At 31.4% G+C, this 20448-nt stretch overlaps 3 protein-coding genes and 1 long non-coding RNA gene across 12 annotated transcripts; 3 read left to right on the top strand and 1 right to left on the bottom strand.

The window, feature by feature from the left end:
* Positions 1–4996: 4996 nt before the first annotated feature.
* On the top strand, positions 4997–7305 carry LOC140982246 (RHOMBOID-like protein 2). Its single transcript, XM_073448683.1, has 5 exons — positions 4997–5555; positions 6121–6284; positions 6385–6548; positions 6637–6887; positions 6987–7305. The coding sequence occupies exons 1-5, from the start codon at positions 5257–5259 to the stop codon at positions 7099–7101; spliced, it is 993 nt and encodes a 330-aa protein (XP_073304784.1). The 5' UTR covers positions 4997–5256; the 3' UTR covers positions 7102–7305.
* On the bottom strand, positions 5666–6114 carry LOC140982247 (uncharacterized). Its single transcript, XR_012176223.1, has 2 exons — positions 5958–6114; positions 5666–5918 (listed from the first exon to the last, which is right to left on the bottom strand). It is a non-coding gene; the product is annotated as an uncharacterized lncRNA (long non-coding RNA).
* Positions 7306–8792: 1487 nt separating the features above from the next.
* Positions 8793–11065, top strand: LOC140983666 (DNA-directed RNA polymerases II, IV and V subunit 6A-like). Its single transcript, XM_073450806.1, has 6 exons — positions 8793–8931; positions 9413–9446; positions 9566–9741; positions 9838–9889; positions 10346–10413; positions 10771–11065. The coding sequence occupies exons 1-6, from the start codon at positions 8834–8836 to the stop codon at positions 10838–10840; spliced, it is 498 nt and encodes a 165-aa protein (XP_073306907.1). The 5' UTR covers positions 8793–8833; the 3' UTR covers positions 10841–11065.
* Positions 11066–12330: 1265 nt separating this feature from the next.
* LOC140983341 (E3 ubiquitin ligase BIG BROTHER-related-like) lies at positions 12331–17116 on the top strand. Of its 9 annotated transcripts, none has more exons than XM_073450349.1 (9): positions 12332–12479; positions 13724–13771; positions 13894–14085; positions 14203–14410; positions 15269–15306; positions 15394–15450; positions 15555–15682; positions 16133–16241; positions 16838–17116. In XM_073450349.1, exons 3-9 carry the CDS (start codon positions 13942–13944, stop codon positions 16874–16876), a joined length of 723 nt encoding a protein of 240 aa, XP_073306450.1. In that variant the 5' UTR covers positions 12332–12479; positions 13724–13771; positions 13894–13941; the 3' UTR covers positions 16877–17116. The 9 variants fall into 9 exon arrangements, with proteins under 9 accessions (XP_073306446.1, XP_073306450.1, XP_073306447.1 ...); XM_073450346.1 differs by having other exon boundaries at positions 13898–14085; positions 16838–17115; XM_073450348.1 differs by having other exon boundaries at positions 12338–12486; positions 13898–14085; positions 16838–17115.
* Positions 17117–20448: the final 3332 nt, after the last annotated feature.

The raw sequence follows: 20448 nt of genomic DNA on the forward strand, positions 1-20448 counted from the left end.
TGTATTTTTCTTTCGATTATTGTATTTGTATTTGTATTTGAATTACATTTTTCAAATTGCATTTGTATTTCAATTATATTTTTCATTTTAGTTATGAATTGTATTGTTATAGTAATTTTTTGTATTTGTATTAAATGATATTAATTAAAAATCATTAAATCAAATTAGTTTTTAAATAATAATAATTAACATAAATAAATAAATATTTTAAAAATCAACAATTATATTTTTAAAAATTTTTAGGATTAAATATCTAATTATTAAAATAAATATTATACTATTATTTTATAATTGTGCAATCACTTACCAAATCACTTTTTAAAAAACAGTGTATTTTTTTCCTTCAAAATTTTTAACCTAATCGATCGGTCGCTATATTTTATTCAGACAACAAAATAAATCGATTAGATTATTTTAAAAAAAATATTGATTCGATGTTTTAATTGAGAAATGAATTCGGTTATAGTGGGAGACCCTTTTGGAAGGAGTAAAATAAATTTTTTTAAAAATAAAATAATCGAACAGAAAATATACAATAAAGCGTATGAGTGAAATAAAAATTCAGTGTGACAAAAGGAAAATAAAAATAAAAATAAATGTACAGAGATTTGACTCGCATTGTAAGTAAAGTATTAGGTGGTGCGTGCTTTAGATGCAACAATAATTCAAAGGCTTCGTGTGCACCAATTATTATGTCATTGAAAAATAAATAAATAAATAAATAATGTAACCAATCCAGCATAATACTCAACATTTGTTGAGACCGGACGCTTGGTCCAGTGGTCTCACCCAGGATTTCTCGGTATATATACTCGAGTTCGAGTTCCCCCACCTCTAGTTTAAGATTTCAAAAAAAAAAACTCAACATTTGTTCATATTTGAGTTCGATCTTAGATTTTATTGAGTCCACTTTATCGAAGTTGAAAAGACAGAGTCACACATGTGTTCGATCTAGTTTGAGGTGTAAAGTAAAAAAAAAAAAAAAACCCCTACTTATTACGGTAAATAACTTTAAAATTCTGTTCGTAAATAACAAATGCAATAAACAATACGTAAATACAATAATATAAAAAAAATGTATTACACCAATAACAAATCAACAAATGTTTGAAATAATTACATAAATACTAATCGCCTGCTTGTTTTAGAACCGAGAATATTTATCACATTTGTGTAATTCAATTTTTTGGATCATTTATTTCTCAATCGAAAATTATAATAATCAAAATTCTTTTTGTTTAAATTACGCAACTCTCATTGATATCACGTAATATTACTTAAGTACTAAAACATAATAATATTGTCATGGTAACAAATTTTACATCGAATCATATGCAAAACTTTTAAATTAATAACCTTAAAAGTCTAAAAGAATATCGAACTACTAAAATAATAGATAAAAATTAAGAAACTAAAAATATAAAGTCAACACATAAGCATGAAGTTAAATATACGACACAAAATATTAAAAATTAATCAAACTTCGGGATAGTCAAAGAAAGATTACTATTGGTATTTGGAAAGCAAATTAATCAAATTCTGTCTATTGTCTATAGAGAATTACTGACTATTCGGGAAAGAGTTATGTTAATATAAGAAAAGAATTTCCAAAATATTCAAAGTTACTTCAGATTTTTTATTGATAGTGCAAGCAGTCAGTATCTTACAAGAAGACCTTGGATATATTACGTGTGCGCATTCGATATCAACCATCTTTTTCATCCCTTCATCTTTTGTTTGAATGAGTGGTGGATTTCCATCTTTGTTATTCGAGATTGTAATTAATGAATGATTTTGTTCAATAAATTTACAAGATTTCCTTTAAAAAAATTGCTAACGACTCGAGATATTTTAAATGAAATAATTTGAACTCAAATTCAAATTATAATACATACGAATGAATATCTTCAAAGTCGATTCGATTTCGTTAGTAATTATAATATTTATAAAATAATGTTCGAAACTCATGTAATTTAACTCGATTCATTTCTGATCCTGAGTGATAGATTATGCATATAATCAGTTGCTTCGTCTCGTGTCGTCGGTCTGGATTATAATCTTGTGATATTTTCTATCCAATATTTTCTATATTTGGATAGATTGTGCTTTGTCACTGTAAAGTCCACTCTAAAATTAATTCGAGTTGACTTGTTACACGCAACCTTCTTCGTTCATTGGTTTATCTGCATGCCATTTGGAAAACAATGGACGGATACTGATCCATTTGCACGTGATATATTAAAATATGTTTTTATTAAATAAAAATATATTATTTTTGTTTAAAGTGATTTTGTTTGACATAATAGGAAGAATTATGTATATAATACATAAATATCGTTTTGAATGTTGTAACATCATATGACAACATGTGGTTGAATAATATAACACACAATTAATTAAATGTAACACATAGATAATTATGTACAAGTGAACATGTTTGTGCGATGCCTGAGAGCAAAATAATTACTAGAAAAAAAAATCGAATTTACCAAACTAATACTAATGAAGAAACTAAAAACTATATCACTTACAAGTCAAGGAAGTGAATTGCATCTTAATATATCAATAACAAAAATAACCAAAATATAAGTATAGAAATTTGTGTGGTCGAAATTTGGAACAACAAAACAATTCTTCGATCTACACCTTGTACGGGTGTCACCTTCGAATGTCTCCAAAATGTCACGACAATACAGTGAAACAACAATACTTCGTCTTTGCGAGTTGTTCAAAAAATTCTCTTTTTGTTCTTTGTATCTCGGTTCTAAAAAATTATTGATTTTGTATATATGAGATACAACATCCCCCTCAATTTTCAGTAAAATGGGAGACGTGACTCAAGTGGATTTCAAAAAATATAATATAATATAATAATTTAATTTTTAAGAACAGAATATCTGAATTACAGAGAACGTATACATAACCATCTTCCTGATGTTTACATCACATCTATTAATGTGATTTCACTGGAAATTATATAAAATTTTCGGCTTGTAATTCGATCCACATGATTTCTATATGCCAAGTATCTGTTCGGAAAAAAAATTATAAATAAAAAATAACTATTTTTTTAATTTTTTATTTTATCAATTGCACTATTTTTTTGTTGAAAGAATCAATTTTATTACAAAAATAATGAAATCGAGAATTTATATTCGGAATTTCATGAGCTTGTAAGTCTCGACGGGCTAGCGTAAAACAGATTAAAAGAGATTTGAAGCCCCTGGAATTTGGTCGCTGCTGCGTTGCGGATCGCTCAGAAATCAACGGGGCTTCCACAAAGAAAGGATCGGAGATGGTTGGTAAAAAGCTTGAACAACAGTTGCTGCATCAGTTTCAATAACCCATTGATGCCATTGAAGTTGGGTAGCCACAAGTATCCCTTTGTGCATGGACAACACAAGTTTCTGCAAGTGATCGATCTCTTCCGACCACCCCACACTGAAGTAATTAGGGGTGGTATATCATACCGTATCGTATCGAAAATCATATACCGTATATCGTATCGAAAATTACGGTATAAGAAAATTCATACAGATACCGTACCGAAAATTTCGGTATACCGAAAAATTCGGTACATATAACTAGCATACCGATTATACCGAAATTGTACGGTATACCGAGATTTCGATACGGTATCGGTATATACCGTTTTATACCGAAAAAAACCTTACATTTTAAAATTTTTATAAATTTATTGTTTTAAAATTTTGTATATTTTTTCGGTATTTCGGTATTCCGGTATATACCGAAATTTTCAAATTGCATATCGTTACCGTACCGAAAAATTCGGTATTGTAACCGTACCGTACCGAAATCTTCGGTAAATTCGGTACGGTAATCTCGATGTATCGAAAATTCGATATTTTTCCCATCCATAGAAGTAATCTTAGGACGGAAGAACATCAACACTTTACATAATATGTTTATACAATTGAATTGTGATCTATATAATTAAAGATATTGGTGGGTATAAAGAGAAATACATCTGTTATAATTTCATCTGTCGCAAATTTAAGATTGTTGGCATATTACACTATATATGCTTAAATTGAACGAAATGCACAACCCTTTTATTTATTGGTTTATAGATACTAACTATCGAAATCTCTCGATATTAATGAATAGTTGCAATAAGAGTATACCGTGTGAAAATTATATAAACTACTGCACAAAGAACCTATAACATTGCATGTAAATTTTTTTTTTTCCCGGGATCTAGATCGAAAAAGGGCATGTTTTTCATAAGACGTTCTCACGGATCTTTATTCGTGAGACGGGTCAACCAACTCATATTTACAATAAAATTAATATTTTGACATAAAAAATTCTACTTTTTCATATATAATACAAATTGGATATCTGTATCACAAAATCGACTTGTGAGATTGACTCATTGAAGTTTTTGTGCCAAAAAAAGATAAGAGGAAATAGTCGGTTACAAAATATTTGCTCCATTGACCAATAATAAAAAGGAGATGTGGCTTGTGGAGAAGATGTGATGTAATGTAATGGGAAAGTGGGGAAGTTTTGATAGTAATCTACGTTTTTGTATTATTAAGTATCGAATATTATGGAAGAATATGAAAGGTAGATTTGGACTTGTATATAAATTACCAAATTCAGTTTTTCTTAAGCATCACACGTTACAAAATAATAAATATAGTAAAGATAATTTTTTTTAATGAAATTTAATATACTCCCACGAACTTAATTTCTGCTATTATTATTTGTTTTCAAATGATTTTCAGTTTATTTTCAAAGTCTTTTTTTATTACAATTATAAAAAAAAATTGAATTTATGTTTTTCACTTGTCTTAAAATCAATCCTTAAAATTCAAACGCAACGTTAACTTTTATTTATTCTTTATTATCCAATAACCGCGAAGAGTAACTGAAATAGCAGCTCCTGGGAACTTCGGCTGCAGATCTATGTTTCGCAACCCGCAGCTTTGGCACGTACACCACCCAATAGCCACTCAAAAAACAGACAAAAAATTCCAAATGCAGGACGTGGCGATCAGACAAAGCAATACCACTGAACATGCTGTGAAGACGATAACAGATGATCCCCACCTTAGAAGGTGAACCGAACAGCGACTCTCTGCACGTTCAAATGTGAAGTGCGAAGCAACTTCCCACGATCCCACTTCAAATTTTACTGCAATAAATTCGAGAATTTCAGGTTACATTTCCTGAAGACAAAGACAAGATACAGAGATTGAATACAAGAAGTAACAGAAGCAGCTTACAGCCATGGCGGGTGAGGATATAGAGAACAGAAGAGGGGTGAAAAACTACTATTCTTCGACTTCAAGCGCGGACGCGTTTGAGGAGAGGGAAAGCCGGTGGTCTTCGTGGCTGATTCCAGTGTTTGTGGTGGCTAATGTTGTGATGTTTCTGGTCGTGATGTATGCGAACAATTGTCCGAGGGATTTGAAGAACAGGGTTTCGAGTTTCCGTGGTCACAATGACAAGTGTGCGGCTAGGTTTCTTGGGAGATTCTCATTCCAGCCGTTGAGGGAGAATCCTCTATTTGGGCCTTCTTCTGCAACGTGGGTATCATGTTCTTGAATCTCCACTTTTGTTTCTTGCTGAATTTTGGGCTTGATTCAACTTTTTTTTTTTGTCGGAACTGTGGCGTAAAGATGTGGTTTTTATTGGTTTTGGCTTGGTTCTTTTCCGGGCTTTGGTTTTGGAGGTGGAAATTTTGGCGGTTGATTAGCTCAAGGATTTAGTCTTTGAATATTTCGTTTTTTTTTTGTGGTAGTATGAATCATGCTTTAGTTTACGTTCTGAATGTAATGGGTTTTTTTGGCTTATATATTCAGTATAGAACTAAGTTTTTTTTAGTTTTCTGATTGATTATATTCTTATTTTGGGGTAAACTTTGGTAGGGATTGTTCTGTGATGTTCTTCTTCTTTCCTCAAATCTTGTTTTTTATACAATGAGGAACTTGACGATTTCCTGTATTTATGTGACAACTTTGTTGTATGGAGAATTTTGTCCAATTTGGTGATCACAGAAGTACAAAAGGAACATAGTTCTTCAAAAAAATAAGTAAAACAGTAGAAATTTAAGGTAATGACTCTTCGATTCTGCTTTTCTTGGTACCAAAGATTAGAGAAGTTGGGTGCTCTTAATTGGAATAAAGTGGTGCACGGCCATCAAGGCTGGAGGCTTATCTCATGTATCTGGTTACATGCTGGCATTATACATCTTCTGGCAAACATGATGAGCCTCGTCTTCATTGGGGTTCGACTTGAGCAGCAATTTGGCTTTGGTATGAGCCCTCTCTCCAAGAATCTATATATCTTGAAACATTGCGCGTTTTGCCATGACATGTTATATATACTTACGATCCTTCAAAACATGCGTTGCAGTGCGAGTTGGCGTCATCTATTTGCTATCTGGATTCGGTGGGAGCATATTATCATCTGTATTTATTCAAAACCAAATCTCTGTTGGTGCCTCTGGCGCACTTTTTGGACTTCTAGGAGCCATGCTTTCCGAGTTGATCACAAACTGGTCTATATACACTAACAAGGTCAACAATCGCCCGTGGCTCATCAGTTTACGACATATGAACACTAAAATGACTTTTAGCCGCCTGATTCTATCTTTTTGTCCTGCAGATCGTGGCATTATCAACCCTTTTGTTTATAGTCTTGATTAATCTAGCAGTTGGGTTTCTTCCACATGTTGACAACTTTGCCCATATCGGAGGATTCTTGGCCGGATTCTTGCTTGGCTTTGTTCTTCTACCTCGTCCGCAGTTCGGGTGGATCGAACGACATAATCTTCCCATCGGGGTTCGTGCAAAATCTAGGTACAAGGCTTACCAATATGTACTTTGGTTGGTGTCTATGGTATTGCTAATTGTCGGGTAAGCATTGTTTTCAATATCATCAAACTAGGTTGTTACCTTGTATTTCTCGAGGCACTAATCCGATGATGGCCCAACTGGTCGTCTTGTTGAATGCAGATTCACGGTGGGACTCGTGATGCTATTCCGGGGAGTGAACGGACACAAGCGTTGCGGTTGGTGCCACTACGTGAGCTGCGTCCCAACTTCGAAATGGGAATGCGATGAACCTTGAAACAGCATAGGACAGTGAGAAGTGTGAGGACATATTATGAATCACTATTGGATTGCAAACAATATTAGTTTGGTTAATTGTTGGTTGTTTTTTTGGGGGAATTTATTGTTCAATTTAGTAGGTTCCTTTTAGTTGGCAGTGTTTGTTAAGGATGTTATTTATTAGGGTCTGAAAATTTAATGAAAAGTTCATGTTATTGTGCTTTATTTATAAGCTTTTTAAGGTCATGGTTTTGTTTACACTTTAGCTCTTTTTTTTGGCCATTTTAGTGTTGTATAGTTTCATATGAGAAAATGAAATGTCATTACAAGAACATAATTAATAGGAAATTTGAATTCAAGAGTAAGAAATATTTTCTCAAATTTCCATCATTTAATCTTTAATTAAAGCAACCTTGGCAAATAACTTCAATATTATTTTGTTAGTTGATTGATGACATGTTTAATTTATTGATACTAGTCACCGAGACACACGTGTTGCATGTGTCATGAATATATGAGACTAATATATTAAACATTCATAATATTACAACATCATGATACCAAAACATTGTGTACTTGAATCATGAAAGACAATGAATGTGTCATAAATATACGGGACTAATATATTAAACATTTATGATATTGCAACATCATGACACGAAACATTGTGTGCTTGAATCATGAAAGGCAATGAATCAACTGCACAAATATTCCAAGGACACAAATAGAAGGGGATGATTAATATTAATCGTAAATAAAAGGGTAGATTAAGAAAAAAAGTTGGTGTTCTCATCAAAACAGTTTTTATCAGTCTATCAATTATTATAAAATAGTATAGATAGTATATATATATGAAAATAAATTAAATGTAATTATTGTGGTGATTTTTCCTATATGTTTAATTTTATGTTTGAATTTTAATCTATATTATTTTTTTTATAGGAAAGAATATTTTGGTAAAAAAAATTTAACATGTTTTAGAGATCAGAATTAATTACCATAGAAATCTCTTACTTAGTATAGGACTCAACGTTAATTAATTAGTTAATATAAGTGATCCAACACTCTTTAATTCTATAACTTATAAAAATTTGTGATTTTTTTTTTATTTTGAAAATATTTCTACTAGTTAAAATAAAATTATCGCATTAATTAATAAGCAGATTCTTTTCCAGGTAAATGGTACCCATTTGTAAAAAAAATATATTTTATTTTATTATATAAAATTTAATGATTTTGAAAATCCTGTATTTAATGAGTTTTGTATCTGATTTTTTAGAATTTAAAAGAATATTTTTTTTACATAAAGATTTTATGATTTATTGAGTTCCTGGGCTAGATTTGGAGCCTCAGATTGGGAATAAAAAAAAATGATTTATTTTCGTAAGTACATTTCTTCTTCTTCTTATTATGGCTATTGGGGCCCAGAAAAATGACATTATTATTATTATTGTTATTNTTATAGGATATCAAAATATTTAATTTCATAATTATCTTTTTTATTTTACTAAAAACCTTCTTAAATCACTACATATTTTACATAGAAAAAAATCTAAACAAAATTTCTATTTTAAATTAAACAACTCTTTTAAATTGAAAATAATTTCATATTTAATATTATTTGATTAAATTAAAAATAATAATAACATATACAACGTTATTTTTTGCTGATATATATTATTAGTGACCTTATGGGCCGAAAAAAATGACCCGGCCCATTTACCTAGTAAACTAAATTTGATTTTGCCTCTATGACCTTCATTCATTCAAACAATTTCTCCAGGTGGTGGACAAATCGGATAAAATCGACTGACGCCATGGCAGACGATGACTATGAGATGGATGGAGGGTTCGTATAATTTGTAAATTATTATTTTTTTTAAAGAAAAGTCATTATTGATTACTTGGATTTTTAGATGAATCAAACGCTAGTTTAATTTTGGTGTTTTTTTAGTTTAATGGAATTAGGGTTTTATTCGGGTTTCTGGGTACATGCAATGGACGGAGGGTTTGTTGTATTCGTGAATTTTCTGATTATTATTGTTCAATCTTCGTCTAGTGTGAGCCGAAAGTTAGTAAAACACCAGTTTTGGGTAACTAGGGTTTGATGGTGGGTTTCTCTTTAAATGTGGACCGGGAATTCGGCAGTGTAGATTAATGAAGCACTTGTTTGATTATTTATTCATTTATTATTGGTATGCGTTTAGTCGAGGTTTCTCTGTATATAGCATGTAAGAGAGTTCTTTCACGGTTCGTTTAATGTAACGTTTATAAGTACTTTTCTGGATGGGGTTTCTCTTTGAATCACAATCATTCTGGATTTGTTGCAGGTACGAAGATGAGCCCATGGATCCTGAAATTGACGTGAGAAACTTGTTTTCTTCTTATTTTTAACTGTTGAGGTTTCTCATTTTTAGGGTGCAAATAATGTAATTTTCTCAGTTTTTAAAATCTTTTCGTTTCTTGGGTTTTAAAATTGATAGGAAGGAGAAGAGGTTGAAGAAGATAACAACAATAATGAGGAAGCTCCTGATCCAATTGAAGGGGAAGGAAATGGAAAAGAGGAGCGAGAACCTATTGAACGCCCTCGGAAGACATCTAAGTATATGACCAAATATGAAAGAGCTAGAATACTTGGCACACGGGCTCTGCAGATAAGGTTCAGTTTAAGCCTATTGGTATCTAGGTTGCATTTTTTGTTTATTTTGATATATTGAATTGGTTGTGATTGTTGAAATATTATGTGGCTTGGCAGCATGAATGCACCAGTTATGGTTGAGTTGGAGGGAGAAACTGACCCGCTTGAGGTAAATTATAGCAAATATTGTGTTGTTTGATTGATGTTGGAAGCTGTTTGATATGTTGTTATTGCTTTTTCTTTTCTTTTTTTGGAATCTCCTTAATCTCAGGACCAGTATGCTGGAATGTTTTTTTGCAAGTATGTTATTTAGTGTTTCTCTCTCTTCATTATACCTCTTATTGTTTTCTCCATCACGATAAGGTACTCTCATGTGGTGACCTTCTCATAGAAGGGATCTTCAAATGACTTTATGTCATCCAAATGGATTTGTGGTCTGGGTGGAATGATATTTTATTTATCAGTAAAGCCTTTAATTTTCTATGCAGAAGTTTGTAAAGCAGTTATGGCTGATGTTTGTCCCAGGAAATATATGTATTCCTAACAGCTAATTGCGTCTTAAAACATCTGTCAAGGTTGATTAGGTATCTTCTCTTCATGTTTTGTCTTTAACCTTTTAATATAGATTGCTATGAAGGAGCTGCGACAGAGAAAAATACCTTTCACCATCCGTCGATACCTCCCTGATGGAAGGTAAAATTGTGGTTTTTCAATCTTAAGATGAATTTTAGTGTACCTTTTTGTCATTTTTCTCTCTTCTGAAATCACATCTTATTTGTTTTCTTCGTATTTTCCTGATCACATCTTTATGCATAATCACTTTTTGCCCTCTACTCTTTCTAACAGTTGAAGTCGCTCACTGTGAAGGGTCAATTACTGACAGCCACACAATAGCTAAAAATCATCCAAATCTATAAACAAATCCCTATCCAAAATTTTTGGGAATCTTGAGATGTGAAAAACGAAATGAAACCCAGATATGTATTCACTCAAATGTTACTTGATATCTGTCTCATGGTTGTTGACTGTATTTACTTTGGTTTGCCACAGCTATGAAGATTGGGGGGTGAATGAATTAATTGTGGAGGACTCCTGGAAAAGACAAGTGGGAGGTGAATGAGACACCTATTCCTTCCTTGAAAATTGATTTCTGGATGATCATCATCGTGGAGTGTTGTAGAGTTGCAGGCGTTTGAAGTTAGACAATTAAGTATAATGTCTAGAAACTTCTTCATCACAACTCGGACTAAACCTATGGATAGCAATGCTTGTTTTTGTGCACGCTTCTTGTGATTTCATATGATCTCTGGCCTTAATGAATCTTCTACTCGTGGTTTTACATGTAGATAGTTTATTGACAAACTTAACCTATAAATATTTAAAGCTTTGTCCCCAAGATTAGCTGCACTGTTTTGGCAAAGAGAGTATATATTTGATGTGATCTTAAACCAGTCCAGCCTCCTCCTCCTCCTCCTCCTCATCATCATGTCAGATGGTCTTATTACTCAATCTCCTTAAATGCCCTCTTTGATTTTGTCCAGATGGACATCATTGAAATTATGGAATTTGTAGCCAGTTTAGTCTCCCGGTTGATTGCAGAAATGTATTATGTTGCATTTGCCTGGCTTGTTCAGACAATGTTTACACTTCCCTTGTACCAATTTGCCAATGTGCCCCCCTCTTATCAACGTATAAAGACGAATGAAATTCCTTTTATAAACTATTTTGGTATATATTTTATGGGCATGTGCCATGTTCTTTGTATATATTCTTATGAATAAGATGGACACAAAACGTCATTTATAAAGCAGAAAGATATGGGATTGGAGAAACTAGGACCATATGTGATATGTTACATTTGATAAAGGTGCAAGTAAAAAAAAAATCCTTTTCATTTTCTCTCAAACTAATTATTTAAAAATTTGTTATAGGAGTTGGTAGTTGTTCGTTGATTGGTACATTAATGAAAAAATTATTCTACTTGATTCTATTTAATAATACAGTCAAGAGAAATATATATATATATTAGTTGTATGAACAGTTTTTTTTTTTTATCATTATCGATAGATTAAAGTGAAATTTGACAAATTATGAAGAGACTAAATCGATATTTGAATTGTTGAAATAATAAAAATAAAAATGTGTGTTGAAATCTAAAAAAACAAAAAACAAAAGTATAATAGTAGTATCATATAAAGGTAATTATAATGATAATAAAATAATAATAATAATGCGAGAAGACAATAATTACTACAATGATTGACCATGATCGCAAGACATTAATCATGAGGAAAGTGAAGAAAAAGACAAGACCCAAATGGAGACTCCATGGACCTTCGATGACCCCAAAGTCAGAGATAATTAATCGCGTGGACGGGAAAAAGTTCGACCGTGCGTTCCCGGTAGATCGATCCAAGCAATGATGATTATTGAATCTAAATAATTAATTTATCCAAATTTTATTTGCCCACACGAGAAAAAGCGATCATTGGATCTAAATAGCCCGCAGTATGTGACATTGAATTGGGCGATAGATCCAATATGGATATTTATTTTAAATTTTTTTGTTTCTAAACGGAAAAATTAAGAAAGAAAAGGTGTCTACTGCTTACTTTTCCCACCTGCTTCCAAATACAAATATTCTTTTTGCTCTTAAATTCATTTTTAATTTATCACTTCAATCTTGCTAGTGAACAGTTCCATAGCAAGAAAATAAAGGGGGAGAATCAAGAGCCCTTTTCACCATCGTTATTCCAGAGGTGAAAGGTTACTTCTTTGCTCATTATTTAATCTTGGGAGTTAATTTCGAAAACCCATTGTTTTTTTTTTTTTTGTGTGGTTTTTCTGTCAAGTTCTTCGATATATGTTACTAGTTTGCAATTGGATTGGTGTGTTTTACGTGTAAAATTTACATTTTCACAAAATGGCCCTCTTTGCCTACTGTGTCCGCTCGTGTTAATGCAGGAAAATCCTTATGAATTTTGAATTATAAACTGAGCAGGATCTAATCTTGATCTCTTGTGTGACTGCTTCAATGTGTGTGCCAGCTCTGGGCCATAGTCACCGCATAATAATTTGGGGAGGGGAGGGAAGGGAAGGGGAGGGGAAGGGAGGGGCTCTACACAGTTTATTAATCGTTTGATTGCATAAATATGTGAACGGGATCCTTTGGATTGTGATTGAGTGGTTGTAACCACATTAGTTTCGTAAATTTTTTGCATCTCATATTCGTGATTTACTCGGCCCGGTATTTTGAGTTTCATGTAATTTTTAAATATATAAAGTTTGTTGACCCAGTAATTTGTTGGTCCACCTCTGTTTATATTTATATTTATATTTATATTTCCTATTCTTGCAGCATAGTCTCTAGCAATTTCCTGAAACCTTCCGTTTGAAAATATCAATTTGTGAGAAATTTCCGTGTGTCAGCATTAGTTGACAAGAATGCTCATTTGTTTGATATTATGATTTATGCATTTCAATTTTGATTAGAGGCTTTTATGGTCAAGGAAATAACTTTAAAAATTAAGCTGTACAGATTATTGCCTGTGGGATTGTTTTGTTTGTTTCCTGCTAAGCTATTTCCTTGCTCTATAAATGAAATGAGTGGAACTGTAATCACAAATACTCTAAATCCCTCATTCTTGTTCGAGAATAATCCTTTATTGCCCATGTATTCATAATCCACGACCCTTGGGATTTTGAACATTTGATATTTAATGTTCAAGGTATGTTATCACCCTCTAATAGTTTAAATCATTTGTTTCTCCTTATGCTATTAGTCCGTAAAGCTTCTTGTTTCATGTTGTGTTAGTGCCTGAAGGATTTTGGATGGGCTTTTTTCAGTCTTTTGTAATTTCAATAAATTGATACTTATCTTGGGAGGTATCCTGACTAGAATTAAAACCATAAATTGGGAACATAGGGTGAACTTCGTATGAAATGAAATATAAATCTAATGAATAATTGCAAACAAAATATGAAGAGCTTTTTTTTCTTTCAGAACACAAGTGCCACTCACATCAATAAAGGAGTTGCTATTACGTAGCAGGTTATTAAATATAAAGTGTACTACTACTTTTGTTATAATGCTGATTATATGAATGTTACTTTTTTTTTTAATTTTCATCTACTGCTTTTGAAATTTATTGATTTTCCCTCTTGGATTCGAAAACAGGGTTTGAGGGTGGTAACCAAGCACATTTGAGAAATACACTTCGGATGATGTCTGAAATGTCTATTATGAACGACGAGGTCTACAATCATTATGTGAATGGGATGACTCCAGCTGAAATTGCCGAACATCTCAGGGATACAATTCCTGAATTTGGCGATGTTGATGTTGAAGAATTTCTTATACAGCAGGTACATCAAATCTTAAAGCCAGTTTTGCTGAATGAAAATTTATTTTTCCCGAAAAGTACTGCTTTATGATTCTATGGTCTTAAGAAATTCATTAACACTATACATGTTTTCCTACAGGAAAGTGCGCTTCTTGGTTTTCAGAACAATGATCATAGAAGAGATATGATTAATGACTATGGTCAACCTAGCAGCAGGAATCTGCAGTCAGAACTTGAGACTGTGTCCTCACATTTTGAGTCACAGTTGGCTTTAGATGAAGATTTTGCAAGGTCCTTGGAGTTGGGGGAGGACTTCGACAGTCTTGATGTTCCGGAGAATGGTGATGGTATGTTTTGTTATTTGTAGCTTCTCTTTCATCTCACTCCCTCTATCCTATTTTCAAGGAGCATATAGTTTAATATTGGAAAAACTAAAAACTAGTGATATCTTTGCCCGTCTCTTTCATCTTAGCTCCTTTATGTTTCTCTCTTAACACACGACATGTCCAAACCCCAGCTTTTCACTTTGTTCCATTGCTTTATGCCATGCCCTTTCTTTCTTTCTTTCCTTATTTTTTTGTACATTTTCACCCTACGGATGCCCAGTTCAATGAATTAAATAATAATGAAAAGATGAGATATACTTAGACTGCACATGAATTATATTATTAATCTCCTACTACTATTACATGAATCCACAATTTACTACTATTCCAACATGAATCCAATATCATCAGTGAATTCCCTACAAGAGCTAATTTTTCTAGATCAGAGCTAATTCAAGATAATTATATATTAAGCCATACTTTGTTGAATTTGTATATAATTTGGTTGTATTTGACTTCTACATGAATAGAAATCTTATTTTGTTGTACAAGAATCATTGTATGTACCAGCATGCATGATTTTCTGTCACTTAGATTTGGAGAAAATTCCTAATATAGGATTAGACACCTGGCATTGAGTTTCAAATGTATACAAATAAATAATTACTGGACACGTTTCAAATATGCATTTTAAACTGAAACCTAAACCACAACTAAGTTGAAATGCTTGATCAAATAAGGCTAAAATATAAGCAAGAAAATTACCCAGAAAAGGAGAAGGGGATCTGCGAGAATGCATATGTTCTAATCAAACCATTTTCATTGCTATGCTTGTCTGTTTAACTTGCTAATGGGAACTGTGACATCTGTAATCTACAGATAACTCCGGGCCATCTTCGAGAGAATCACCTGTGGTGGTAATTACTCAAATTTTTTCTCTACTCAATTAATCAACAAGAGATTAGAGTTGTGCCATAATTCTTGATACATCTTACTTAATCCAGGGGGATAATCAGAACACACATCAAGATGGTTTTGATCCTGATACCATGACTTACGAGGTTGTTTACATGAACTGTGTGTTTTGGGTTGATATTCAAAGCTGGCAATCTTAAGTAACCATAAAATTTCTATTTAATACTAGTTTATTTATTCTTGTTTTTAGGAGTTGCAAACGCTTGGAGAATCTGTCGGCAATGAAAGCAGAGGACTTTCACCAAACATCATAGCTCGGCTTCCAACATTCAAATACAAAGCAGGGTTTTTCTCAAAGAAAAAAAAGGAACCAGAAGAGTATGATTATAACTAAATTTTTTTGCTGTTATCATTATCTGTGCTGGTAAATTATGTGCGAAATGCATGTTTAAACATAGCATTTAGCAATATGGTGTCAGAGTGTAGGATGCTATTTTAGCGTAAATAATGATGAATGGTAAGTCACATTGACCTCACTCTAGTTAAGCCGATAAATGTAGATCTTTCCTCATAAAACCATAATCACCACCAGCTCCATTGAGTCTATTGGCCATGGAAATGAACATATCGTATGGTATCACATGTCGAGTTTACCTTTCTTCCAGTGCCTTTCTTGGACAAGGGTAAAGAGAATTCTTCCCTTGAGGTTTGGATGATTTCCTCCTATGGCACATTTTATAAAACTTAAGGACTTGTTGAATTTGCATCAATTGAACAGAGGGAGCATCATTTTATTGGTTTGGTTTTTTCCATGTCAACAATTTTTAGGTGTGTGATATGCTATGCCGAATATAAGAATAGATCCGAGCTGATCATTTTGCCATGCGCTCACCATTATCATTCCAAGTGCATCACTCATTGGTTGCGATTGAATAAGGTGAGTACTATTCCTTCTTTTCTAGGATAATGTACTTCTTTATTATTACTCTGTTAAACCACATCGATAAACTCATCCTATCTATTTGAATCTTATTCTGCAATGTCGAACTGCTTCCACAAACCCAATCATTTACAAAAGGCAAATGTACCTAGTAGATTATTTTTATTGTAAACACACCTTTGTGGACTGAGATAGAGTTCATATTGTATATTTGAGCATGTCTAAATATAAATGTGAATCTGCAATATAAAATTGTGTACTTAAAATTTATACACATAATAGTGGTATATAGTCATGTACAATAAAATCCACAGCTACGTATTTTAAGGTAATCAATACAATTACGAGTGTATGAAAGGATGAGTATGCTATCTGAAGATCATCATTTCCACTTTGATTGGATTATTCTGCATTCCCGTTACTTGTACCTACACTTGTTTTGGTCATTCCAAATCACCAGTTGGAATGGTGATACTCCAGAAATTACCATTTTATCGTATTAGAAGAGGATGAGATTTGCTGTTGAAAATCGAGTAAACCATAATGTATTTCCCTTATATGTGTGTAACGTCTCCCATCTCTGTGACTCGCAGAATTGTCCCGTGTGTCAAAAGGAGGTGCAAGACGAGTAATTTCTCAACTGGATCAAGAACAGCAGGTGGTCATGGTTCCTTCCTCCTTTAAATCTTTGGAAACACAATGATATAAAGTATTAAATTTCGTTTGGAGGAAATGTCTGATTACTTGTACTTTGTGTGTAAATGTTTTTCTTGATTTTTCTTGTGCATTATGTAAAACATAATGTGAATTCCCTTTACAATGGATACATATTTCAGTTAGGCTAAATTTTGTTGTATTCTCCATAAATGTAGGTAATAAATAAGTGGTATCTGCTACAATTGTATAAAAAAATTTGAATTTAAAAAACTAGGAAATATCTATTCAAGCTGCTAGGGATAATAACTATGGGAGGCTAACAGGGCCGGTCATTCTAAAAAAATAAAAATCTCATTTTTGTAAATATATTTTTTTATTTGATTTATATCAAATTAATTCTATTTGTATTGGATTTGATGATTTGAATCCTACTTAGCTTCAATATGAATAAAAATTATAAAACAAATATTATGTTATATACATACACAATGGATTTATTTATTTATTGTTATTTATTTATAGTTATTGAATCAGTATTATCATATTTGTATGGTGTGTGTACTGCTTGTCTGCAAATTAAAACCTCAAATTTCTTAATTTTACAAGGTCCGAAATTTCAATGTCAACTGTCGAGAATTAAGGCAAAAACTTGTGTGAGACGGTCTCATTAGTAATATTTTATGAGACAAATCTATTATTTGGGTCATCCATGAAAAAATATTACTTTTTATGCTAAGAGTATTACTTTTTATTGTGAATATCGGTATGATTGATTCGTCTCACAGATAAAGATTCGTGAAATCGTTTTTACAGATACTCTAAAATTAAAGGCCATAGTCGGTGAACAAATATTTCTAATTTCCTCGTGGAAAAAAAATAAGGACCACGTGAAAAATGAAAATATTATTTGTCTCCGTAACATGAAAGTGTCTATCAAGTTAATTATCAAAAAAGCAAAATAATTAAACTAAAGCTACTACTTTGTCCTTAAATTATTATTATTATTATTTGTCAGTGACCTTGTCGAATTAAATTATTTGTCGCGTGAATAACGTTATGAACTTAATTATTGCCTTTATTTTTAACTTTTCAACTCAGATAATTTTTACTTTTTTTTAAAAAATATATAACGAATTGAGAGATTCATCTAACAAATTTAACATCTCACATAATCGATGAAAATCGAACCTAAGATCTTGCGGCTTCACCTTGGTCACTAATTTTAAAATGTAACATTACTAATTTATTGCAAGAAATCTACCTAAGTTGGCTCATAATCTTGCCATGACGTCCCTTCTTCCAAGAAATAAACACAATAATGAATTATTATAAATAATAATAGGTATCGATGAATAAACCATGCTCATATTTATAATAATAAATAATATTTTTGACATAAAAATAATAATTTTTCACGAATGACCCAAATATAAAAATTCATCTAATAAAATTGATTCAAGATAACCTCTCACAAAAATTTATGTGTACGTATAATTGATGCGACATTAAGTACCATATATACACTAATTGGAGTATCATAATTATGTAGAAGACCATAATTAAAAGTCTTATTTGTGTGATTCATGGAGTGGTCACCGTCCCGATGGCTCTGTCTTGGAACAATTGACGATAATTCAAGCTCCATCGATAATTATACTGTCTCCATCTCATTTATTTAAATTGAATTTTCTTTTTTTATCTATCCCTAATTAAAAGTCATGTTTTTATATTTAATATTAATATTATTTTTCTTACTCTTTTATTAATATAACCTTATTTAATAAAAATCATTTACTTGTAAAATCTTCATTAAATAAGTGTAAAATAGTAAACTGCTTTATAAAATTTATCTTTCCAAACACTTTTTAAAGACAAAAACTTGTGTTAGACGGTTTCACGAGTCGTATTTTGTGAAACAAATATCTTATTTGGGTCATCCATGAAAAAATATTACTTTTTATGCTAAGAATATTATTTTTTATTGTGAATATCGATATGGTTGATCCGTCTCACAAATAAAGATTCGAGATACCGTCTCAGAAGAGACGTATTNATTTTTTACGAGTGACCCAAATAAAATATTCATTTCACAAAATCGACTCATGAGACCGTCTCATAAGAATTTTTGTGATATATATTCTGGTGGACATATGGTTTAGTTTATATATTGCTTCTTCTTCAGTTAAAATTCTTGGACCGGAACCCTTAATGCGCCGGTGGATTGAACTATTTGAAACTTATTATTTCAAGTTATGCAATTTTAATAATTATTGTGGTGAATTTTAAACATACTCAAGCTGAAATCCATTCTACAAATCATTCCTCAAATGAAATTTCTCCTTCCGAATCAAATTCGTCATCCCAGAATGACACTGATTCAGGGGTGTATTTTAATTGAGGTAATTTTTGTGATGATTTATATTCATGAATTCAAATCGTTTGATTGTTTAGATGATTTTATATAGAGTCGAATCTAAATCAACTTATAGTTAATTTAGTTAATTACAATGATAATTTATATTAGTTTGAAATATTGTTGGGGGTGTTATTCAAAATTCATTCTTTAAATCCTTCATCAAATCAAGTCATATCCTCCAAATCAAAATTTTCCATCTATACAAAACATAATTTTTTTTCATCTATACACAACATAAATTTAAAATTTATTTTTTTATTAGTTTTGATAAATATATTAATAATTACGATGAATTTCAAATACATGTAAAAAATTATAATTCAAATCTATAGTTCACCATGGGGTTGCAGTTCAATCTCACCAATATATATTCATTAGACTGTTCGACTTGATCTATATCTGAAACAAAAATTAATATTTTTGGTATAAAAAGTAGTATTTTTTTCATGGGTCAGATTGATATGAGATCTGTCTCACAAAATTAAATCACGAGATAATCGCATAGGAGTTTATTATAATCTAGACGATCAATTATTATAATCTAGACAATGATTATATCCTTACAAATTTTCTTAATTAGAAATAGGGTTTAACAAATTTTGCAAGGGCATAAAATATCCACATCGCGTTTAATTTATTTTGATTTTTAATTAAAGATGATGTAATTTTTTAAGGACCACATAAGCTAATGTACATCGAAGAATTGTTAAGCATGTGTATTATACTGTACATCAAGCATGAATGAGATCAATTTTGGAATAGAAGGGAGATGATGAGAATAAAATGATAATTATAATTGATATCAAAAGAAATGAATTTTTAATTTTTTAGTAAAAAATATTTTATTATTAAAAATAATTTCATTTCATTTAAAAATTTAAAATAATAGTTTGCTCAAGAAATATTATTATTATTGCTATTATTGTTAAAATAACAAAAATAAATTAATGTTAAAATNTACCGTCTCAGAAGAGACGTATTCCTTTTTAATTTGTGTGAAAACACACAAAAACATAAATGAATGGGACGGAAGGAATAATTAATAAATAATTAAGAATATTTAAATAAAGTCAAGATTTTGGACCATTTACGCTTAAGAGCTGTTCCGCTTGTTCCGTTTTCATATATATA

The sequence above is a fragment of the Primulina huaijiensis genome, chromosome 8 (assembly GCF_012295235.1).
Source record: "Primulina huaijiensis isolate GDHJ02 chromosome 8, ASM1229523v2, whole genome shotgun sequence".
NCBI lineage: Eukaryota > Viridiplantae > Streptophyta > Magnoliopsida > Lamiales > Gesneriaceae > Primulina > Primulina huaijiensis.